Genomic DNA, 25,840 nt, shown 5'->3' with positions numbered 1-25,840 from the left:
GTATGTTAATATACTGTGATCCAACTCACTTTTCTACAAGCACTCATACACTTAACAACTGCTATCACTTTTTCCTCTGTGCAAGACTGACATCTTTTAACAGACAACTTTTCATTTGGCATTCTTGCCTCCCTTTTCAGTACAGCTGGCGTTAGAACAATAGCACCACTGCCACAGTTCGATCCAGACCTGTGAAAACTATATTTCTAAAGCTTCATTCACGCTGCCTCCGTTACCTGAATCTAGACACACTGGCTCTCTGCCCCAGGCAAAAAGGCAGCTGTCTAGTTAAGGCCAGTTGCAGAATGCAAGGCATGTTTTCTAGGAGAGCACATTTTCTCTGTCATTGCTCTGTGTTGGACGAGAATATACAGAGAAGTCTGGATGGGGGCGGGGCTCATAATCTTTCCAAATTTGGGCAATTAAAATGTGTTACTCTGGGTAATTTGGAGCAGGAAATATCCAGATTAATGTACTGTCTGCTTTGCCAAGGTACTATATACAAAGTTCATTATTCGCTTCAGCAGAGGAGTGACAAGATGTGATTTATGGTTTAAAGAGCTTCTCTGGTTGCTGTGTGGAGATGACAAAGGGGCAGAAGTGTGAACGGTGGTGAGGGATGTAGACTCAGGGAGATCACTCAAGGGATTATTGGAAGTTTCCAGGAAAGAGGTGATGGTGGCTTAAAGTAGAGTAAAGCCCAGGCAATGGAGAGAAATGCATGGATTTGAGATAACTTTAAAGGCAGAACTCACAGGCCTTGCCAACACACTGGACACGGGGGTTAGTGAAAGGGAAGGACACAGCTACCAGCGATGCTCTTACTCTGAACAACTTTATTTTTTGCTACTCTGACTTGTAATGTTATCACTCCATTCTATCCTTATTTGAGTTGCCTTATTTTAACCGTATGTTATCAGTTTCTCCCCACACGATAACTGATTAGGAGTATGATATACCTTACCGTGTGAATATCATGTAGGGGTAGAAGCTTGGGAAGTGGAGGAAAGGCGAGTAAAATGATTTCAAATTCCTAGTGATACTACTTGGAAATCTGACCTAGAAGTTATGGACCCGGCAACGTTAACTTTTGGGGGCACAGAGTCAATAATCAGAAAAGAAAAAGCCAACACAGGAGTCACGAAGTATATGACTATGAGATTTTAAGAACATTACAAATAAGGGGTTACTAGTTTTAAAAAATGATTGTCGATTACAAATCAGTCAGAAAGATTTTGTTTCAAGAAAGTATGGTGACAGCGCAAAATGTGCCTGTAAATTTGGCCAGTGTTTGAAATTGGTCCAAGAAAAGCGTGCTTGCGTGACGAGGGGACAGAACATTCATCTGGCGCCCGCCACACTGAAATCAAGTTCAGAACAAAACCATGCTTGCGTAACCAACGGAGCACCCATCAAAACAAACATCAGCTTCTAAAACATGGTTTAAACTTAGGAATGTGGAGTGGGCGTAGCTGAAAGAACAGAGGCTGATTTAGATTGAAGCCGACCTGGTGACGGAGCTCTGCTCTGATTTTCACTGGCTGTATGTCTTTGGGGAAGTTAGTTAATAGTTTTCATTATCAGGTTTCTCAGCTCCCAAATGAGGTGACCGCCACCCACCTCACTGGGTTGTGTGTGCATTAGATGAAATACTGAAGGGCAGTCAGTAAAAGTGAGCTCCTTTCCCGTTTATCCTGGAAAAAGTTATACCACCGAGATAAACGGCTACGATACACATATGTGTGTAACACGGGACAAAAGAGTGACATAAGTGTGCTGTGTGTGGGGTAGGGGATGGTCAAGGAAGGCTTCTGGGAGAAAGAACACTTGCACTGAACCTTCATCAATAAGCAGGTTCGAGGAAGGAGAGCAGGGCAAGCAGAGGCAGCGGCAGGTACAGAAGTATGGAAAGCAAGCCAGAAGGAGCGGGAAACAGCAAATGATCTTATGGGGCTGAACTATGGTGCTGCATAACTCAGAGTGGGACACTGGGCACTGAATTTAATAACAAGAACAACAGGGAATAGGGTCAGGACAGGTATAAAGACGTAGAGGATGGACTTGAGGACACGGGGAGGGGGAAGGGTAAGCTGGGACGAAGTGAGAGAGTGGCATGGACATATAGTCACTACCACATGTAAAATAGATAGCTGATGGGAAGCAGCCGCATAGCACAGGGAGATCAGCTCGGCGCTTTGTGACCACCTGGAGGGGTGGGATAGGCATGGTGGGAGGGAGGGAGACGCAAGAGGAAAGAGATATGGAGGCATCTGTATATGTATAACTGATTCGCTTTGTTATGAAGCAGAAACTAACACACCATTGTAAAGCAATTATACTCCAATAAAGATGTTAAAAAAAAACCCAATAGGTAATAGTTATTGAGCCCGATGTGCTCGATATCAGCCTAAGTGTTTTGCCTATATTAGGGTTATAAAGATTAGTTGAGGTGGGGTACATGTAAAATACTTAGAACAGTGCTTAGCACATAATATGCCTTCACATAACTGTGAACTGTTGTTATTATTATTGCTCTTCCTGGACATTAGGAATTGAGGTAATTTGTTACAGATCAAGGTTATTTCTCATTTGTGAGAAATCAGAAGTTGAAAAAAGAAGTTAAGAAGCTGTTGAAGCGGGTGTTAAGTTCCCAATGAAACATGCAGAATTGCCGAGCGAGTGGACACCCACCCAGAACTGGTGGGCGCAACCTGCCCTCGCGTGTGACCTTGAAGCACGACTTGCCTATACGCAGAGGCAAGCACCAGGTAAGCAGATAGCTGGCACTGAGATGGTGTGGTGACAAAGCAGGGAATTTAGAGTGCTGACAAGAAAATAAAGTGTTGGACTGTGATTCTGACCCAAGAAGCAAGTGAAATGGAGAGGGATAATGGTTTAGGAAAAGGCACACTGGAATATAAAATCTCAGGGAGGGCAGGAGCTTCTGTTCTGTTTTGTTCACTGCTGTACACCTTCAATGCCTAGAGCAGTGCCTGGGAGAGGTGGCATACGAATATTTAGGGGGCTTAAAAGCAGAGAGGTGTTTCCTGATGGAACTTCACAATTCTACCTATGAAGTTCTCTTGACGACAGATGAAACAGACAGATCTTCTCTCTACTTTTGTGTATGTGTGAACTCTTCCATAAAAAGATGAGGGTTCAGGCAGCTTCCCCGGTGGTGCAGTGGTTAGGAGTCCGCCTGTCAATGCAGGGTACACGGGTTTGAGCCCTGGTCTGGAAGGATCCCACATACCGCGGAGCAACTAAGCCCATGCGCCACAACTGCTGAGCCTGTGTGCGCGCCTGGAGCCGGTGCTCCGCAACAAGAGAGGCCACCGCAGTGAGAAGCCTGCACACCACAGCGAGGAGCGGCCCCCACTCGCTGCAACTAGAGAAAGCCCATGCAGCAACGAAGACCCAACGCAGCCATAAAATAAATAAATAAATTTATTAACAAAAAAAAAAAGATGAGGGGTCAGTGGGTGGAAGGTCCAGATGAAATGAGAGTGGTCAAAGTGGAGCAGTTACACAGGCAGGTAGGAAGGAATTCTGGTTGTCGTTAAAGCAGTCATGGGAGATGACAGGGCCCAAGGGGTGACTGAGGAGGAAGTCATCAGACACGCAGGAGTCTGAGAAGTTGAGGGGACGTGGTGCTGGATGAGGCGTCACTCAAGATCATGGTGGGAATTAGAGTGTGGAAGATGGAGGTGTGTGAGGTGGTAAAGCCTATGATGACTGAAGCGAAGTGCTGGGAAGTGGGCAGAGGAGAAAACCACGTAGGGGAAAGGAGCCTAGCCTAATGGCGCTGCGAGTGGAGGGGTGATTGTCTGGAAGCATCAATGTGGAGTAAGGAAGAGTTGATCCCACCAACTACTACAGGATAACAGAAAATCACCCCGTGAGACAGCAGGGAGGAGTGGTGTGCCCAGAAGGCCAGGTTTCTGCTGCAGCAAGGAGGTGCCTGAGGTGAGGGAAGGCTGCTGAAAAGCTGAGGATGTCCAGCCTTTCTTCATTGTGGGAGGGTCTGGCAGTGGGGAGAGGCAGGCCTGGCTGAGGGGCAAGGAAGTACTGAGCAGTGGGGGGCTGAGACTGAGGCGGAAATCCACGGTCGGGGGCACTGACCTATGCAAAGACGATGACTTTCTCTAGAGGAGGGGGCCTGGACTGGTGAGCCCCCCGACCAGGGGACTGCATTAAAAAAGATTTCCTGGGGCTTCCCTGGTGGCGCAGTGGTTGGGGGTCCGCCTGCCGGTGCAGGGGACGCGGGTTTGTGCCCCGGTCCGGGAGGATCCCACATGCCGCGGGGCGGCTGGGCCCGTGAGCCATGCCGCTGAGCCTGCGTGTCTGGAGCCTGTGCTCCGCAACGGAGGAGGCCACGGCAGTGAGAGGCCCGCGTACCGCAAAAAAAAAAAGATTTCTTATCTAAATGGATAAAACAAGTTTGGCTTTTAAACAGGGTAACATTTAACTGGTCTTAGCCTGCCTTATGGGTTGTTCATTCCTGATAAATCTTTATGTATTCTTAGCTCCCAAATTAATACCCATTTACAAGAAAACACCAAATTCCATTAAAATGGACTCAGTTACTTTAATATTAACATTGATTATCACATGACCCAAGGCCATTTCCCTTCCTTCTGTAACATGGTTGCTGTCTACCAGCGCTCCATACCTTATATTTAAGACTATATTTACACACAAATTACGTTTGTGAAACACAACGCTTATGTAACTGAACCTTGAATGTAACCATCTGCCTCCCACACCAAAAGAATAGTAGAGGTAAAAAACAAAACAAAAAATGAAATAAAGCAGAGGATGTACCATTATAAGCTAGAAAATCACAACTTGCAACAGTGTGACATGAAGAATGGGGCCCTTATTCTGCAGTGCCAGCTTCTCCGAGGAATGCAAAATCCAGTCTTCACTGATGATGATGAAAATAATGATAATAATGATAATAATTAACACTGACTATATGCCAAACTCTATTCCAAGCACTTTCTATTAGCTTATTTAATCCTCACAATAACCCTATAAATTAGGTGTATCATTTTCTCTGATTTGCAGGCACAGAGAGGTTAGGTTAGGCAGCAGAACTACGATCGGCCATTAGGCACCCTGCCTCCAGACCCATGTTCTGCCTTTAAACACAAAGAAATGTCTTAGGAGACCTAAAGCTGATTTTTCATAACGTGAATGAGCACAGTTTGGTGCAACGGTATGTTGAAAATCCACTTAATCAAATACAAGACACATCTCATTCATACAAAAGTAAACCTTCAACTGGTGGAAAGTGTGAGGAACGGAATTTTTATGTGTGTGCCTAATTCCCTCCTCCCTCCTACCTAAATTAGGCAGAAGAATCTATACACTTCCTGTGGTTTACCAGTATTGAACCGCCCTTCCCCCATCACTTTGTTGTTTTGCTTTTAATCTTTATTGGAGTATAGTTGATTAATAATGTTGTGTTATTTTCAGGTGTACAGCAATGTGAATCTGTTATATACATATATCCATTCTTTTTATGATTCTTTTCCCATATAGGCCATTACAGAGCACTAAGCAGAGTTCCCTGTGCTATACAGTAGGTCCTTATTGGTTATCTATTTTATATATAGTAGTGTGTATATGTCAATCTCAATCTTCCAATTTATCCCTCTCCCCCTTACCCCTTGTAACCATAAGTTTGTTTTCTACATCTGTGACTCTATTTCTGTTTTGTAGATAAGTTCATTTGTACCCCCCCTTTTTCTAAGATTCCACATATGAGCAATATCATATCATATTTGTCTTTCTCTGACTTACTTCACTCAGTATGACAATCTCTAGGCTGAAGGAATCAGGCTCCCTGACTTCAGACTATACTACAAAGCTATAGTAATCAAGACAGTATGGTACTGGCACAAAAACAGAAATATAGATCAATGGAACAGGATAGAAAGTCCAGAGATAAACCCACACACCTATGGTCACCTAATCTATGACAAAGGAAGCAAGAATATATAATGGAGAAAAGACAGTCTCTTCAATAAGTGGTGCTGGGAAAACTGAACAGCTACAGGTAAAAGAATGAAATTAGAACACTCCTTCACACCATACACAAAAATAAACTCAAAATGGATTAAAGTGCTCCCCTGGTGGTGCAGTGGTTGAGAGTCCGCCTGCCGATGCAGGGGACACGGGTTCGTGCCCTGGTCTGGGAAGATCCCACAAGCCACGGAGCGGCTGGGCCCGTGAGCCATGGCCACTGAGCCTGCGCGGCCAGAGCCTGTGCTCCGCAACGGGAGAGGCCACAACAGTGAGAGGCCCGCATACTGAAAAAAAAAAAAAGGATTAAAGACCTAGATGTAAGGCTGGACACAATAAAACTCTTAGCGGAAAACATAGGCAGAACACTCTTTGACATAAATCGCAGCAATATCTTTTTTGATCCACCTCCTAGAGTAATGAAAATAAAAACAAAGAAAACAAAGGGGACCTAATGAAACTTAAAAGATTTTGCACAGCAAAGGAAACCATAAACAAAATGAAAAGACAACCCTCAAAATGGGAGAAAATATTTGCAAACGAAGCAACCAACAAGGGATTAATCTCCAAAATATACAAATAGCTTATGCAGCTCAATATCAAAAAAATAAACAACCCAATCAAAAAATGGGCAGAAGATCTAAATAGATATTTCTCCAAAGAAGACATACAGATGGCCAAGAAGCACATGAAAACATGCTCAACATCACTAATTATTAGAGAAATGCAAATCAAAACTACAATGAGGTATCACCTCACACCAGTCAGAATAGCCATCATCAAAAAGTCTACAATGAATGCTGGAGAGGGTGTGGAGAAAAGGGAACCCTCCTACACTGTTGGTAGGTAGGAATGTAAACTGGTACAGCCACTATGGAGAACCATATGGAGTTTCCTTAAAAAACTAAAAATAGAGCTATCATATGATCCAGCAATCCAACTCCTGGGCATATATTTGGGGAAAACCATAACTAGAAAAGACATATGCACCCAGTGTTCATTGTAGCACTATTTACAATAGGCAGGACATGGAAGCAACCTAAATGTCCATCGATAGAGGAATTGATAAAGAAGATGTGGTACATATACACAATGGAATATTACTCAGCCATAAAAAAGAATGAAATAATGTCATTTGCAGCAACATGGATGTCCCCCATCACTTTGGTGTGCATCTCTGAAATCTACCTGACTACGTAAAAGCAAATGCTCGAAAAGCAAACCAGTCAGGTTACTGACAGGTTACTGAGAATTCTGTTGTGTTCTGTCAACCTGAGACATATTCTTTTTTTTAAAAAAAATAAATTTATTTATTTTTGGCTGCATTGGGTCTTTGTTGCTGTGCACAGGCTTTCTCGAGTTGCGGTGACCGGGGGCTACTCTTCATTGCAGTGCACAGGCTTCTCATTGTGGTGGCTTGTCTTTGTTGTGGAGCACGGGCTCTAGGCACGCGGGCTGCAGTAATTGTAGCACACGGGCTCAGCAGCTGTGGCTCGCAGGCTCTAGAGCGCAGGCTCAGTAGTTGTGGCACACGGCCTTAGTTGCTCCACGGCATGTGAGATCTTCCCGGACCAGGGCTTGAACCCCTGTCCCCTGCATTGGTCTTAACACTACAGAAACATACTTTAATTTTAGCTCTCTCAATAAAGCAGCACTATGCATAACACAAAACCACGTCCTCTTATTCATGACGGAGCAGGGAACTTTCAAATTTGTGAAGGATTCAACAAAAATGATTAAGCATTTTGCAAACAGGAATTTCTCCAACGTAACACAAATGTGGCAGTGTTGTGACAAGGAGGAAGGATGGGACTAAAAACTGGAAAAACTCTGGTTAGTCCTTAATATGGCTACAGCAATAGTGGGAACTTAACCTTTCTGGCCCTCAGCTGTTTACATATAAAATGATGCCCACTTGATAGGAGTTAGTCTCTAAGGTCTTTTAACCGCTGTAAAATTTTATGACGAACATTTTATCAGCTTTTCTCTTCTGAAAAATAAAACTATACACATAGGCATAGATAAGGTACAGCTAATTTCATAGAGGTTTGTTCCAGAAACAAACATAAAAGATAAGTAAAACATATGCAAACATATAGAAAGAGAGGTTTTAAGGTCTGCTGAAGGTCTTCAGGCACCAAAAGTGAAAAAAACCCAATTCTGGATGGAAAGTTTTTTTTTGTTTTTTTTAAACACCTACACTTTCTGGAATGTGCAAAGTAAATATATAGAACATAACTTAAAAAATATAACTAACGGGCATCGTGTTTCTCCTATTAGCCGTACATGGTAGATAGTATGACTAAAGCTAGGACAAAGGGCACTACTGCGAGAAAATGAGGTAATACCTGGTGCCTCTTATAAAGCGGTTACATCCATCTTTGTCTTTTCCATCCCTTCTCCTGGTGCCCCTCTCCTGTCCTGCTCGCAGCACCCCAGACACAGAGCTTAATTTAAAATATTGTTGACGGGCTTTCCTGGTTGAGAGTCCATCTGCCGATGCAGGGGACGCGGGTTCGTGCCCTGGTCCGGGAAGATCCCACATACCGCGGAGCGGCGGGGCCCGTGAACCATGGCCACTGAGCCTGCGCGTCCGGAGCCTGTGCTCCGCGACGGGAGAGGCCATAACAGTGAGAGGCCCACGTACCACAAATAAATAAATAAATAAATAAATAAATAAAAATAAAAATATTGTTGACTAATGCAATACTCTATAACGGTAGGCGCCTATTCTCTAAAACCCTTATCATATTTTAAATAGCAAAACAAAATGTGTTGCTGCTATTCTTACTTCACTTTTGCTCTCCAGTGGTATGTAAAGAGTAAAAATAAGAAGGAAAATGGTTATAATGAAGACAGCCGCCTCAAGGCATGAGGAACAGGGCTAAGATCTATACACTCAACCCATGAATCAAGCAGGGATTGTTCTTAAAAGGAATGAGTTAATTTTTTTCTTTTTCAATCTACTTTATTGAGGTATATTTTACGTACAATAAAATGCTCCCATATCAAGTGTACAGTTTGGTGAATTTTGACAAATGTATACATCTGTGAATCCCAGTCAAGCTGCAGAACTTTCCCATCTGCATCTTGTACCCTAAAAAGTACCCTAGTGCCTCTGCAGGCAATTCCTTCCTGCCTGTAGCTTCCAGGCAACCACTGATCGGCTTCCTGTTATTACAGATTAGTTCTGCTTGTTTAGAACGTCATACTGATGGAGTCATACATTAATATGGTGGTTTCTTTTGTGTCTGAGATTTACCCACGTTGTTATGTGTATCAGGAATTTCTTTTTATAATACCACTGAGTATGCATGAATATACCACAATTTGTTTATCCATTCACCTGCTGATGAACTGATGGATATGTTGTTTCCAGTTTTTTACTATTATGAATTAAAGCTGTTATAAACATTGTTTGGTATTATGGTAATGTATGTTTAACTTTAAAATAGATTGCCAGTTTTCCAAAGTAGTTGTACCATTTTACACTCTTACAAGCAAAATATGAGAGTTCTAGTTATTCTGTATGTTGGCCAATATTTGGTATCTTCAGCCATTTTAACTTTAGCCATTCTAGTAAGTGTGTAACGGCTCATTGCGGTTTTAATCTGCATTTTCCTTACAACCACTGATGTTTAACATTTGAGCTAAAATTTGATTATATTTATATATGTTTCCCAATTGCAACAGAATATAGTAGTCTCTAGGGAATATCTTTATTATTTCTGTATTTCCAAACTAGATTATTTGGCAGAAGAGGATTATAGAAATCTAACTCATATGCTATAGAAAAAGATCAGTTTATGGAACTAAGTCTGACTTCCAGGTAAAACGGCATTATGGTACAGTGTTTACATTGAGCGCCCACAAAAATAAGCTCCCAGTTGCCAGATAGAGCTATAATGTTACCACCTCTACTGCCACCATCTGGTAATGATAAAAACAAATTTAGAAGATACCACAGGATTGTACTGTTCTTGGTCAGGAAAAGTCAAATTTCGAATTCAACTCTGTTTCTCATGCACACATCTTTGAAACTATAGAATGCATGCAAACTGATTTATTCTTTAGTTTTAATTTCTTTTAAAGAAGTATAGCAAAATATTTTAATTTCCCCAAATTCAGGGAAGATGCATTGTGAAGTAACTCTTTTTCCATTTGTTGCAAGACTTTGTGCAAATTACCTTAGTGCTCTATCAATAACCTATCTTGAGGATAACCTGTTTCCTAACTTAAGTCGTAGAGTGCTGAGACTTAATCGTAGACAGCTATACGGGGGGAAAAATGTATGCAGTACTTTTAATCTCTTATCGCACAATTTCAAGATATTCGCTGGGTTATCCAATAATTTTCCTCCGCATACTCACAAATGTTAACCTCAGTCCTTTTTTGTGTCTCCTCTTCATGCCCAGGGAGCTAGCTACCAGATCACGTGCTGGAGGGCGAAGAGCTGTGGCAACCTGGCAGTGACACGGAGGAAGAGCCCGCGGCTCCGTCCCGCCCTCTATCCTTCAATTGCAGATTTCTCCCCAGTTCGCTCTTCTACGGGGTCCTCCCCTCCGCCGTCTGCCCATTGATTTCAAGATTCTCCCCAAGTTCGTTCTTCCACAGGGACCCCGGCTCAAAACTACCGAAAATCGCCGGGAGCCCAGCGCCGCCAGCGCCCAGCAGCTCCCCGCCCGGGCCCGCCTGCTGCACCTGCCGAGGCCCCCGGGGCTGCACCTGCCGAGGTCCCCGGGGCTGCGCCTGCAGAGGTCCCGCCCGAGCCTCCGCCCGACCCGGCCCGGCCTCACGGTCCAGCCCGCCTCCTGGGCCCCAGAGCTGCTTCTGGGCACCCGAGAAGGCGGGGGCTGAGTGGGGTCCTGGATGGGCCCCGCGTTCTCAGTCCCCTCGCGCTTAAGCAGCTCTGGACACCCTCTACCTTGGGACCGCCTCCCGCCCGAAGACCCTGATTCTCTCAGCTGCTCACCGGTTTCCGCCCGCGGGGCGCGCTGCAAGAGCGGCGTGCGGTCCTCGCCCTCCTCGCCGTCGCTCGGGGCAAGGTCCGGAACCGGGGACTTCATGACGCCTCCAAGGAGCGGCGGCACCGACCACCCAGCGGAAAAGAAAACTCAGACTGAACAGCCGAAGACCCCCCGGGCCGCAGTGGCCAGGCCGAGCTGGGCCGCTGGCACCGCCCCCGGCCTGGCACCGCCCCTCGGCCACGTCTTGCCTCGGGCCCCGCCCAGGGGCAGTTACGCAGACTCCGCCCCTGTCGCCATCTTGGGTTCCGGCAACTCGGCAACCGGTAGTGAGGGGGACGGCGGGCTTCGGGCGTCTGGGCTTGCTGAGGCGCAGTTGGCGCCTAGGTAGCTGGCCCGCTGGGTCGCTGGTGTTCTAAGGAACAGCGTTCCCCTCCCTGGCGCTCCCTTTACAAGTTGCTCAGGGAGCAGGGGTGACTGGGAACCTTGAGGCGGGCGGCAGGGGCTTAAATCGTGCATAATTGAGGGGAGGGCTTGGACCGAACTTGGAGTGGATGTTTTGTATTTGACGTTCAGTTATAGTAGTAAATTGCCGTGAATATTAGCAACCCTGGTACTATCTGACCGTGACAGCATATTGTCTCTAGGATACCCTTTGAGGTGGAAAACCAGGCAATAGAAACGTATTGTTGAGTCCTATGTAATTGCCTACTTCGTAGGTCAAAATAACCCAGTATCAGCAGTTTCATATGGTTCACCCTGTAGAATCATGTGACGTATGTCTCCACAGGTCTAAATCGAACAGGTTCTCCTGGCATTTGCTGACTCTAAGGTAGAAGCGCTAGGAAAATGCACTAGCCTGCCTTGCGGGGAGGGGGTGGGAGTGGGACAAACCTCTTCTGACCACAGGCAGTTCTCTGTGGGTCATAAAGAACTGGAGATGAAAGGGCAAATGAGATACGGTAGGTGCCCTTGGGGAGTTCATTGCAGCAGGGAAGAAACCCACAAGTCAACAGTTAAATCAGCCAGGTCAGAGGCTTGGTGAGGTCCACATGGGAACAAATGAGAGGGTCAACCTTGTCCGGAGGGGAGGGTGGCAGCGACTGCTGGAGGCATCCCTAACCTCCAGATCGGTAAATGCTAGTAAGGTCATCACGTTACAAGGAGGACAAATCAAGCCTTGTTTCTGAGTTACTGAAATTATCCTGTATGAGATTTAAACTGTCCGAGGAGGATTCTGGCCCTTCAGGAATATTGTAGAGCAATGCCCCTTAAACTTGAATGTAGGAAATCACCAGGCAGTTCCTTTTAAAATTCACGTTCAGGTTTATCAGGTGTGGTATGACAGTTAATTAAAAAATTTTAAAATACCATTGTTTGGTTTTTATTTGTTAATATTATATTATAAAATACATTGATTTCTAAAAAATTGAGGTTTAATTGATTTACAATATATTAGTTTCAGGTATACAACATAGTGATTCGAAATTTTTATAGATTATACTCCATTTAAAGTTATTATAAAATATTGCTTATATTCCCTGTGCTGTACAATGTATCCTTGTAGCTTATTTATATTATACAGAGTAGTTTGTATCTCTTAACCCCCTACCTCTATCTTGTCCCTCTGCCCTTCCCTCTTCCCACTGGGAACCACTAATTTGTTCTCTATATCTGTGAGTCTACTTCTGTTTTGTTATATTCATTTGTTTTATTCTTTAGATTCTACATATAAGTGATAACAGTATTTGGTAACAGTTAATTTTATGTATCTACTTGGAGGGTGCTTTTGGATGAGGTTAACATTTAAATTGGTGAACTCTGGGTAAAGCAGATTGCCCTCTGTAATGTGAGTAGACCTTATTCCATTAATCTAAGGCCTGAATAGAAGACCTACCCTCTGAGCACGGGGGGATTCTCTAGCAGACTGCTTTCAGACTTCATTTGCACCATGGGTCTCTAGGTTGCCAGGCTACACGCCGATTTAGGCTGGCCAGCATTCATAATTGCACAAGCCATTTCCTTATAATTCTTTTTAGCCATTTCCTTATAATTCTTATTATGTGCCTGCACGCACACACACACACTATTGGTTCTGTTTCTCTGGCGGACCCGGGCTAGTATATCTGGGATGGGCCTGAGATTCTGTATTGTTAGGAAGCTCACAGGTGACCACAGTTTGAATAGCAAGGTTATAAAAGACTTGAACCAGGGAATAAAGATTCCAACAGACTTGAAATATTTCAAACCACAGGAGGTCCTTTAAAAAAAACAAACAACCCACACTTTTTATTTTAGAAGTTTTAAGTTTACAGAAAAGTTGTAGAGATAGTCCAGAGAGTTTTTCATACCCTTTGCCTTGTTTGATCTTTTGCAGAGGTCTTAAATTAGTATGATACATTGATCACAACTAATTAGCCAATATTGATAGATTAAAAAAATACATTTATTTATTTATTTTTGACTGCATTGGGTCTTCATTGCTGCACGCGGGCTTTCTCTAATTGCTGCGAGCTGGGGCTACTCTTTTTTGTGGTGTGTGGGCTTCTCATTGTGGTGGCTTCTCTTGTTGCAGAGCACGAGCTCTAGGCGTGGGCTTCAGTAGTTGTGGCATGTGGGCTCAATAGTTGCGGTGCATGGGCCCAGTTGCTCTGTGGCGTGTGGGATCTTCCCAGTCCAGGGCTCGAACCCATGTCCCTTGCACTGGCAGGCGGATTGCTAACCATTGTGCCACCAGGGAAGTCTCTGATAGATTATTGTTTTGTTTTTTTTCTTTATAAATTTATTTATTTTTGGCTGCATTGGGTCTTTGTTGCTGCACGTGGGCTTTCTCTAGTTGCACTGAGCGGGGGCTACTCTTCGTTGCGGTGCGCAGGCTCCTCTTTTTGGTGGCTTCTCTTGTTGCGGAGCATGGGCTCTAGGCGCGCAGGCTTCAGTAGTTGTGACTCATGGGCTCAGTAGTTGTGGTGCACGGGCTTAGTTGCTCCACGGCATGTGGGATCTTCCTGGACCAGGGCTCGAACCTGTGACCCCTGCATTAGCAGGCGGATTCTTAACCACTGCGTGACCAGGGAAGCCCTGATAGATTATTGTTAATGGAAGTTCATACTTTATATTCAGATTTATTTAGTTTTTACCTAATGTTCTTTTTCTGTCCCAGGATTCCATCCAGGATGCCACATTATATTGTATTTAGGCATTGTGTCTCATTGGGCTCCTGTAGACTGACAGTTTCTCAGACCTTCCTTGTTTTTACTGATCTTGAAAGTTTTGTAGAGTACTGGTAGGTTTTGTAGAAAGGCTCCCAATTTGACTTTGTTCGATGTTTTTATTATAATTAGACTGGGGTTATGGGGTTAAAGACCACAGAGGTAAAGTGCCATCCTCATCACATAATTTCAAGGGAATATGCTGTCAACATAACTTATCACCGACGGTTATCACTGGTGGTGGTAAACTTCATCACATGCCTGAGATGGTGTTTGTCAGGTTTTTCCTCAAGTTCCTCTTTTTCTCCCCCTCCCGTTCCATTCTTTTCGCTCAGTATGTGCAGCCTCTACTTGAGGGGCAGGGACTTTATGCTTCACCTGTTTGAGGGGCAGAATTCTTTTGTATGGGAGAAGTGTCTGTTTCCCACCATTTGTTCATTTTATATATTTTTTAAAATTAGGGACTCTAATTTTATTTATTTATTTTTACATTTTTATTTAGTATTGGAGTATAGTTGATTAACAATATTGGGTTAGTTTCAGGTGTACAGCAAAGTGATTCAGTTATACATATACATGTATCTATTCTTTTTCAAATTCTTTTCCCATTTAGGTTATTACAGAGGACTGAGCAGAGTTCCCTGTGCTGTACAGTAGGTCCTTGTTGGTTATCGGGTTTTTTTGGCTATGATGTGCGGCTTGCAGGATCTTAGTTCCCCGACCAGGGATTGAACCTGGTTCACGGCAGTGAAAGCACAGAGTCCTAATCACTGGACCTCCAGGGAACTCCCATGGTTATCTGTTTTGAATATAGCAGTGTGTACATGTCAATCCTGAACTCCCAATCTCTCCCTCCCTCCCACCCCCATTTGTTTATTTATTCAATCATTTATTTGTATTAGTATGGACTCATGGTTATTTATCTTATACTTTGGGTTATAATCCAACACTTTGTTATTTATTTTATTGCTCAAATTGTTCCAGCTTTGGTAACTGGGAGCTCTTTCAGTTGGCTCCTGTGCCCCTTTTATATGCCCCTGCTGTGTTTTTTGAGCACTACCTTACCTTCCGGTATTACAAGCTGTCCCAGCTCATCCTGTATAGTCTCTGCTCCTGCCATTTCTCCAAGGTGAATGATATTAGAAACCAAGATGGGTGCTGGGTGTACTTCTTGTTACATTGATTCCAGGCCCAATTTTAAAAATTTTTTTTGCGGTACGCGGGCCTCTCACTGCTGTGGCCTCTCCCGTTGCGGAGCACAGGCTCCGGACGCGCAGGCCCAGCGGCCATGGCTCACGGGCCCAGCCGCTCCGCGGCATGTGGGATCTTCCTGGACCGGGGCACGAACCTGCGTCCCCTGCATCGGCAGGCAGACTCTCAACCACTGCGCCACCAGGGAAGCCCCAGGCCCAATTTTTTTGTTATTGTTTTCTTTTATAATCTTCTCAAGAGGACTTTTTTTAAAAAGTGTAAGATAACACCTTTTTCTTCCTTATTTCTGACATTTAATTCCTGTTCGCTACCATAGAAGATTGTTGTTGATGTTATTTATTTTTTGGTTAGTAATTCCTTTCTTTAACAACACTCTAAACCAGTGCTATTCAATAGAAATATAACGCAAGACATATATGTAATTTAACATTTTCCAGTAGCCTCATTAAAAACTTAAGAAACAAAAAAAAAGGTGAAATTAACTCTATAATATACATTCTTTAACCCAATATACCAAAAATTTTACCAATTCAACATCTAATCAGTATAAAACACTTAATAAGATATGTTACATTCTTTTTTTCAGTGCTAATTCTTCGAAACCTGGTGTGTATTTTATACTTACAGCACATCTTCGTTAAGACCAGTCACATTTCAAGTGTTTAATGACCACACGTGGCTTGGGCTACCATTTTGGACAGCACAGTTGTAGACCATGTGAGGACTTATTTTTTTTTGCTGCCAAATCCTGTGTTTACATGGGAAAAGAGTGTCTTCTGAGCAGTGCCTAGTTCAAAAGAATCTAGCTGTTTTTTTCCTCTATAAAATGAAGATAATAATAGAAACAACTATTATTGTTAAACAACTCATAGGGTTATTATGAGGAATAAATAATATAATGCATGCAAATCATGGTACATGATGGGTAGTCTCAATATATGTTAGCTATTATCATTTTTATTAAGTTTGTTTTGGAAAATGAGCTTACCCATTTTAAGAACTCCTTTATTTATTTATTTATTTTGAAATATATTTCATTTACAATGTTGTGCTAGTTTCTGGTGTACAGCAAAGTGATTCAGTTATACACACACACACACACACACACACACACACATACATATACATATTCTTTTTCATATTCTTTTCCATTACGGTTTATTACAGGATATTGAATATAGTTCCTTTGTTGTTTATCTGTTTTATATATAGAGGTTTGTATCTGCTAATCCCAGACTCCCAATTTATCCCTCCCCCCACCCCTTTTCCCCTTTGGCAACAATAATTTGTTTTCTATATTTGTGGGTCTGCTTCTGTTTTGTAACTAACTTCACTTGTGTCATATTTTAGATTTCACATATAAGTGATATCATATAATGTTTGTCTTTCTCCTTCTGACTTACTTCACCTAGTATGATAATCTCTAGGTCCATCCATGTTGCTGCAAATGGCATTATTTCATTTTTTTTAATGGCTGAGTAGTATTCAACTGTATTTATATACCACATCTTCTTTATCCATTCATTTGTCGATGGACATTTAGGTTGCTTCCATGTCTTGGCTATTGTAAACTGTGCTGCAATGCATGTATCTTTTCAAATTATGGTTTTCCCCGGACATATGCCCAGGAGTGGGATTGCTGGGTCATATGGTAGCTCTATTTTTACTTTTTTAAGGAATCTCCATACTGTTCTCCATAGTGGCTGTACCAGTTTACATTCCCACCAACAGTGTAGAGGAACTCCCTTTTGATTTTCCTTACACCTCTTTTAAAACACGTATCACATTCTGTCTGGAACTACATGGTTAGTAGTTGGCTGTGCAGCTGTTTTAGTTCCTTTTTGTGAGCTGGTGTCCTAGGAGCTCGTACCAAGTTGGTAGGTGTCCTAGGAGCTGGTACCAAGTCTCATTTATCTCTGTGAGCTGAGAAGTTCCTAACCATGTTTCTTTCACTGTGCTTATCATGTTTCACAGTGCCTTATCATGTTGGCCATGGTGAAACTACCAAGGTGAGAATTTCAAGTAGGTAGGAATATATAGGGATTAAAAAACTCAATGGAGAGACAAATATTTGAATCACTAAATTTAGAAATAAAGTCGGTAAAGGAATTTTTGGATGAACAGTGTGGCCCTATAAAATCATCCTTTCTTTATCCCAGATTTTCCTCTAAAGTAAATAATTATAATCACAAATGATAACGATTATTGAGATATAATGGTTATTGAGATATTTTTTTCAATGTTTTAATTTATTTTTTTTTGCCAGACTTGACAGTTGATCATCAGAGAGTTGATTTCTTTGGATTAATTTCAGAATTCTTTTGTCATTTTATGGTTTTGAATCTCTACGATTTAGCAACTATTTTCTTTAAATTGTGTCATATTATTTTGTATGAAGAAACATTTCACCATTTGGAGACCTTTTCCTCATAGAATTCTGTGAGTTAAATTCCACTGATCATTTTTTTCCTCAAATTATCTTTGTAACTTATATAGAATATTAGTCAAAATATTTGCTCAGAAAATAGAGTTTTGCAAAGGAGAAACACTAAAACTTTAAGTACCACAGATCAGCCTAACTTAAAACAATGACCTAATGTAATTATTTAAGAAAGAGTGTAAAAATATTTTAAAAGGATAGGATTGGTGGGAAAATTTCTATTAAGTCTAAGGTTCTCTCTAATATATTTTCCTTATAATACAGGCATCACAACTCCTGATTTCAAACTTTATTACAAAGCTATAGTAATTGAAACAGTACTGGCATAAAAATGGTTACATAGACCAATGGAACAGAATTGAGAGCTCAGAAATACCCACACTTATAAGGTCAACTAATATTTGACAAGGGTGCCAATAATATTCACTGGGTCAAGGTTAGCGTCTTCAATAACTGGTGTTGGGAAAACTGGACAACTACATGCAGAAGTGTGAAATCGGACCTCTATCTTATATCATTTACAAAAATCAACTCAAAATGCATTAAAGACTTAAATGGGAGGCCTGAAATTGTAAAACCCCTTAGAAGAAAACATAGGAAAAAAGCTCCTTGACATTGGTCATGGCAGTGATTTTTTGGATATGACACTGAAAGCACAAGCAACAAAATAAAGACTAAGTGGAGCTACATCAAACTAAAAAGCTTCTGCATAGCAAAAGAAACAATCATCAGAATAAAAAGAATGGGAGAAAATATTTGCAAACCGTCTGTCTGATAAGGGGTTAATATCCTAACATACCTAAAGGAACGCATAGAATTCAACAAGATGAAAACCAAATGGTCTGATTAAAAAATGGGTGAAGGACTTGAATAGACTTCTTTTCCAAAGAAGACATATGAATGGCCAAACAGGTACATGAAAAGATGCTCAGCATCACTAATCATCAGGGAAATGCAAATCAAAATCATGAGGTATCACCTCACACCTGTTAGAATGGCTATTATCAAAAAGACAAAAGCTAACAAATGTTGGCGAAGCTGTGGAGAAAAGGGGACCCTCGTGCACTGTTGGTGGGAATGTAAATTGGTGCAGCCACTATGGAAAACAGTATGGAGGTTCCTCAAGAAATTAAAAATAGAACTACCATATGATCCAGCAGTTCCACTTCTGGATATATATCTGAAGGAAGTGGAGTCAGGATCGCAGAGAAATACCTGCACCCCCATGTTCACTGCAGCATTGTTCACAATAGCCAAGATGTGGAAACAACCTAAGTGTCCATTAACAAATGAACGGATAAAGAAAATATGATGGAATATCATTCACCTATATAAAAAAGGAAATTCTGCCTCTTGTGACAACATAGATGGACCTCGAGGACATTATGCTAAGTAAAATGTCAGGCAGAGAAAGACAAACATTGTATGTTCTCACTTATATGTGAAATCTAAAAAGCTGAACTCGGAAATAGAGAGTAGGATGCTTGTTGCCAAGGGCTGGGGGTGGGGTGAGGAAAATGGGAACGATGTCAGTCAAAGGGTACAAACTCCCAGTTACAAGATCAATAAGTTCAAGGGATCTAATGTATAGCATGGTGTCTATAATTAACAATACTGTATTATGTATTTGAAAGTTAAGAGAGGAAATCTTAAATGTCATCACCACACTCGTGCACACAGAGAGACAATCATACGAGGGGACGGAGGTGTTAACTAACCTTGCTGTGGTATCATTTTGTAATATATACACGTGTTAAATCATCACATTGTATACCTTAAAAGCTTGCATAAGTTATATGTCAATATCTCAACAGAGCTGGAAAAAATATTTCTCCATTCCCTGGTAAAGTATCATCTACGTGTACCTTAGTGCTATCTCTGCATAATATAGGTCTGATACTGTTACCCCTTTTAAAAACCCTTCAATGGTAGCTTATTGCCTGGGTCTTCACGTTTTTGATTGTGTACTCCATCAGTAAAAATTCTGAATATGGACCCAACGTGTGTCTTTTTCTTTATAAATTACACACACACACATACACACATTACACTCAACAAACACTCAAAATTAAAAAGGATGAGAAAATATAAATACAAATAGATGTTCTGTTTTTTTCCTGAATAGGTTTGCATATGCTCCGGAGTGAGTGCACCCCACTTTGGAGACTACTTGTCTAGAAGATAAAATGCAAATTCTTTGGTGGAGAACACGAGATCCTTACAGACTGGCACCAGTATCCAGTTATCTTCCACACTTCCTGCACCTGCTTGGTGCTTTACACATTGGACTGCACACCATGTTTTCCTTGTTTGCTTCTTTTGTGCATGGTGAGTTCTTATTTGTCCTTAGACTAAAATGTCACCTTTTTTTAAAGATCTCTTGACAATCTCTCCTTTTTTCTTGCTCTCGTGTGTGTTGTCCATACCTTTATTATAGCACATAGTGTTATCTAAGACGGTTTATAGTGTGTGAGTCATTCCTTGAGAACAGGGACCTTGACTTACTTATCTTCCATTCCAGCTCTAAGCAGACAGAACAGCTTAAGAAATATTTACGAAGCTTCGTATTATGTGTGAGGGCCTGTCCTGGGTGCTATGAGAGTGTATGAGATGAATAAACATGATTTCTGCCTCCAAGGAGTTTATAAGTAAAATGTACCTTGAAGGAAATATTTCTTAATTACTGTCCAAGGGAAGTATAAATATTTATCTAACAATTATGAAAGTTAGAGGACATATTTTTAATTTATATGTTCTAGAGAGCCAGTGGTATATGATTAATGTGTTCGAGAGGATGAGTGATAATATTTTTAGAAAGGAATTTCAAAAACGAACAGTCTGGGCGTACTTTCCCATATCCTGTTTACTTCAGGCGGCTGTACTGACAGATGTCCTCAGGCAGTGATCGAAATAAAAACAAAATAAGGCAGGTAAATGTGAACAGTTTTTCGTCCTGTTTATGTGAAAGCGTGCACTCAATTATTTTTATAGCAGAGTTTAAATTTCCTCAGTGCTTTTCAACCTAACAATTGAGTAATTATTGTAATATACCCACAGACACGTGGGAATTATAACTGTTTTAACTAATGCATGGCAATTGAATGAAGTGATTTGTCCAGGATCAGTGAGAGCCACTATTACAATTCAGACTTATTGCCTTTTCTAGAATTCAAACCCGAGGATGGTGCTTCTTCATAATTTTCTTGATTTTCTACATCTCCTGTGTTACCCTTGCATCTTAAAACTTCTGAGTACAGTTTGGCTTAGTCTTGGAAGTCATTTCAATGATAGGTACATAATATGTAAAGTTAGTTGCTGATTATAAATTACATGGCATTTTCTTTGTCAGTTTCCTTTCACTGATTTGCTATAGAGAAGCTGAAAAAGCAGTCACTTAAAAACAAGATATAAGTAATTTTGCCTCTGTGAAAAGCCTGGAAAAGACCGATACGTAAAATTTAAATACACTGAAAAATTTAGAAGATATGTCTTAGTTGTATCTCTTCAACTTCAGGGAATTTAAAATACATCGATTTTTGCAAATGTTGTGAATTATCAGTGAAGCAGATAGTGAATCAACTGGGAAAATCACACAAGAAGAAGAAACAGTATGACCTTCAGAAATAAGCTAAAACTGCGTGCAAAGCAACTCAAAATTGAATGACTCAGGCAGATTAGAAGATTAAGGTTCAAATCTGTTCTTCTAAGTAGTACGTGAAGCCACGGTGCTGTTGAGTCAGTCCTCCTGATAATCCCTTTCGGTCAGAATTCTCTCCACATATACGTTCCTATTTCCTGACTAATGAAGGATATACTGGCTTAGAAACGTTGTTGTTGTTTTATAACAGAAAAAATAATCTGAGATAATGGGATCTGGATATTAGAAAGTGTTACAACATCACTATAACCTGCTAATTAACACAGAAGCAACTTATTTTTCTGATGGTTGTATTCCTAAAAGTTTTATATAAATTCAACCATATTTAAGATGACACATGAGAGTTTGCTGCTTTTTAGAGAGCTATGATCAATCCTTTTGTAGAGGGATAGCTGAATTTTCATTCTTTAGGTTTTTTTTTTTGTCTGCGTTGGGTCTTTGTTGCTGTGTGTGGGCTTTCTCTAGTTGCAGTAAGTGGGAGCTACTCTTCATTGAGGTGTGTGGGCTTCTCATTGCAGTGGCTTCTCTTGTTGCGGAACACGGGCTCTAGGTGCGCGGGCTTCAGTAGTTGCGGCTTGTGGACTCAGTAGTTGTGACTCGCGGGCTTAGTTGCTCCGTGGCATGTAGGATCTTCCCAGACCAGGGCTTGAACCACTGTCCCCTGCATTGGCAGGTGGATTCTTAACCACTGTGCCACTAGGGAAGTCCCAGGTATTCTTTTTAATAGGACACATTTATAATTGTTTTCTGTACCAGTAATTTAAGTAAAAAGAAAAATGCATTTATGTTGGGCTTATCTTTCTAATTGAGTTCCTCAGGAATAAAAATCACAATCTTACAACTCACTAGTTAGAATGCTAATAAAACACAATATTAAAATTTAATCCATTCTGTGTTTAAAAAATTCCATCAGAACTGGTTACATCAGTTGGTGAGGTGATACCAGTCTCCATCAATAGACCCCTTTCGGTTTGTCTACAAACAAGCAAGCACAAGAGGACAAAAATCCAAACAACTAAAGCAAAACTGAAACTCAGAGTTTTAGTGATTGATTAATCCCTCCAACTCCAAGTAAAAACCAACATCAAGATACATAATTAATAATGCTATATGTAGTGACATCCTTACATATAAATGAAAGCAGTCAAAATAGGTCACAGTTTTAACTACAAGATGTGGCTATAAAATAATTAGATTGTATGAAGGAGTGAAGAAATGGCTCTTAATAGAGTTTTACAAAGAAAGTTCCAAAAGTATTTTGAGGGATAGAGAATTGGAGAAAAGGCATTTAATCTGTTAAAACTTGTGTTCTCTTTTACATTAATTTGTGTTTATTTGAAAAAAAAAATCCCAAGAGTCTATTGTTTTATTGTCACACTGTTGTCTCTCAAGTAGCCAAGCTGACAGCTAAGCCACAGTGATGTCCGCAGAGGTGGACCCCATACAACGCTTTCTGTGGAGAAGAGTATCAGTGAGTCGATAGGAAGACACGGTCTTTTATTGGGACTGCAAGGTGGAGCTGTAGGGAGGACTTATCTGAGGGAGAAGAGATGATCAGATTAAGGTCAAAAACTAAGGTTATTAACCTCCTAGAATATCTCTGCACCAACAGTGCTTGTGTGCTGCAACATGTGCTTCCCGTGTCGTATATATTTTTTGGGAATTGACAAATTTTTATCGAGATGTATTTCTGGAAACTATCCTTCAGTCTAGGCAAAACTGCTCGTGCTGTTCAGACCCACTCCTACACATAAGGGGGTCTCTTAAGTTCTTTACCCCGTTTCAAATGAGGGAATCAGTGCAGTCTGCTGTCTCCTAACCAGGGTTGATGTATATTAATTAATTAATTAACGATTTAATCATTCAGACCCTGCATAAGTTCAAAACGTTATGAAAGTAGTGCCAAAGTATTTAGTACAGATAAATACTTGGGACTTTAGTGTTGTCTAAGGAAACTCTGCATTTCTGTAACTGGATCCTTACTTGGGAGTGAATGGAATTGCTGGAGATAGTTTCAGGTATCCTGAGGTAACAAGATCACACTAGCAATTATCTCCTCAAACTTTAGAAACCTTTAAAACTTTCTGACAGGAGCTGGGGAAAGGCAGAGAAAAGATAAATCTTTTCCTTTCTGATAGTTCATTATAAACCCAATATGTGTGAAAACCAACAATCTGGGTCACCTGAAAATAGACTTTGGAAACTCACTAGCATTTCATTTTATTTTCCATAGTAATCAATGGGACAACAGATGTTAGTTTCTGGATATGGCTCTAACTGTAGATTTTTGATGTATTCTTCTTGGCATTTTTAAAAAGTTGTAGTGAGCTTACAATAATTTACAACTGATATTTTTATCCCCTGTAGAATGGGATTAACAGCTGTCTTCAATTTTATAGTTACTACAGTTTATTCTATGCTAGGTTCTTTTTCTCATTTAATCCTTATGGCCCCCCTCCAAGGTATTATATCCACTTGACAGACAAGGGTCTTGAGGCTTGGAGATGTAAGCAATTTACTCAAGGATATAGATGGTAAGGTGTAGGGGATCTTGACCAATTCACAAGTTTTTATTCAAAGTTTAAGTAACATACAAGATGGCAACATTCCTGGAGCATTGTAGTGTCCCGGGAATATTTAGTTGCTTCCTTTCTTTCCCCCTTAGATCATGGAGAGGAGAGACGCCCCCTTAATGTGCATTTTCCTCTTCCACTCTTTTTTTTTTTTTTGCGGTATGCGGTCCTCTCACTGTTGTGGCCTCTCCTGTTGCGCAGCACAGGCTCCGGACGCGCAGGCTTAGCGGCCATGGCTCACGGGCCCAGCCACTCCGCGGCATGTGGGTTCTTCCCGGACCGGGGTACGAACCCATGTCCCCTGCATCGGCAGGCAGACTCTCAACCACTGCGCCACCAGGGAAGCCCCAAGCTGAGGCTTTTGATGGCCCATTTCTATGAAGTTTAAGCAAGTGACATTGAAACACTTGTCTTAGGTACACTCCTAATTATAACAAATATAAGAATTACATTTCTTATCTTCGCATAAGAATTTTTATCAGTAATTTTTTTGCCATTGTCACTTTGTAACAGGAACGTTTACTTTCCTCGCCTCCTCGGTTTGACCCAGAAAGCATTTAGTCTGAGGCACAGAAAAAGATGAGGTCATACTATTCAGATCATGTGGTGATACCAGTAACACGTTGCATCAATTGTTATGACCATTAGGTGGCAGGCTGATGCAGAATGACATCGCCCTGGGAAACTGGACAGTACTCAATGTCTGTCTGGCTTCTTCTCTGGCCAGAGGGGCAAGTAGGCTTTTCCTGGATTCAGAATGCAAGCTGGATGAATTCGAGCCTCTGTCGCCTTATGGACCTATCACCCCAATTACCATTCCTCCTCATTTCTGCTTTTAGGCCTTCAAACACAAAAGACTAAGCATCCTATTCCAGGTAAAAGAGTTATTTCCATACTATCGTGATGTGACCCTAGGGCCCTCTTAAATAGACATCTAGAACTCAGAGGGGTCACGCTCTAAAATTTTGAGTCCTGTAAAGAAAATTTAAAAAACACCAAAGAGGGCTTCCTTGGTGGCGCAGTGGTTCAGAGTCCGCCTGCCGATGCAGGGGACACGGGTTCGTGCCCCGGTCCGGGAAGATCCCACATGCCGCGGAGCGGCTGGGCCCGTGAGCCATGGCCGCTGAGCCTGCGCGTCCAGAGCCTGTGCTCCACAACGGGAGAGGCCACAACAGTGAGGGGCCCGCGTACCGCAAAAAACAAAACAAAACAAAAACAAAAACAAAAAACACCAAAGAGGACTTCCTTGGTGGTGCAGTGGTTAAGAATCTGCCTGCCAATGCAGGGGACAAGGGTTCGAGCCCTGGTCCGGGAAGATCCCACATGCCACGGAGCAACTAAGCCCATGTGACACAACTACTGAGCCTGTGCTCTAGAGCCCGTGAGCCACAACTACTGAGCCCACGCGCCACAACTACTGAAGCCCGCACGCCTAGAGCCCGTGCTCCGCAACAAAGAGAAGCCACCGCAGTGAGAAGCCCGCGCACCGCAACGAAGAGTAGCCCCCGCTCGCTGCAACTAGAGAAAGCCCGCGCGCAGCAACGAAGACCCAACGCTGTCAAAATAAATAAATAAATTTATAAACAAACAACAACAAAAAACACCAAAGAACCCAGAAGTGATGATGGGAATTTACAAAAAGAAGGGTTTATTAACTACAGTTCCTGGAGAGACATAACTTGACAAAATTACCTCCTTTTTCAGTGGTTATGAGAAGTCAAAAAGTTTCAGTCTAAATTGGCTTTCAGGGCTCC

The 25,840-nt window shown here is 41.7% G+C and overlaps 2 protein-coding genes across 6 annotated transcripts in view; one reads left to right on the top strand and one right to left on the bottom strand.

Annotated features, from left to right (window-relative positions):
* The window catches only part of SLC17A5 (solute carrier family 17 member 5), a 59,151-nt gene extending 47,928 nt beyond the window's left edge, over positions 1 to 11,223 (bottom strand). For all 3 annotated transcript variants that reach the window (XM_067702769.1, XM_067702772.1, XM_067702770.1), the window contains exon 1: positions 11,003 to 11,223. In XM_067702769.1, coding sequence (XP_067558870.1) covers positions 11,003 to 11,096 — 94 coding nt within the window. In that variant the 5' untranslated portion in view covers positions 11,097 to 11,223. The remainder of the gene's footprint in view (positions 1 to 11,002) is intronic.
* A 40-nt stretch (positions 11,224 to 11,263) lies between these two features.
* CD109 (CD109 molecule) overlaps positions 11,264 to 25,840 on the top strand; it is a 142,574-nt gene continuing 127,997 nt past the window's right edge. Inside the window, exons 1-2 of one of the 3 annotated variants that reach the window (XM_067702762.1) lie at positions 11,264 to 11,320; positions 19,981 to 20,183. In XM_067702762.1, the coding sequence (XP_067558863.1) occupies positions 20,042 to 20,183 (142 nt within the window). In that variant the 5' untranslated portion in view covers positions 11,264 to 11,320; positions 19,981 to 20,041. Of the gene's footprint in view, positions 11,321 to 19,980; positions 20,184 to 25,840 lie in introns of those variants that run through there. The other 2 variants (XM_067702765.1, XM_067702763.1) reach the window with 2 other exon arrangements.

Source organism: Pseudorca crassidens, chromosome 13 (genome assembly GCF_039906515.1).
Source record: "Pseudorca crassidens isolate mPseCra1 chromosome 13, mPseCra1.hap1, whole genome shotgun sequence".
Classification (NCBI taxonomy): Eukaryota; Metazoa; Chordata; class Mammalia; order Artiodactyla; family Delphinidae; genus Pseudorca; species Pseudorca crassidens.
The sequence above is the reverse complement of the archived record's forward strand: the minus strand, read 5'-3'. Positions and strand labels throughout refer to the sequence as shown.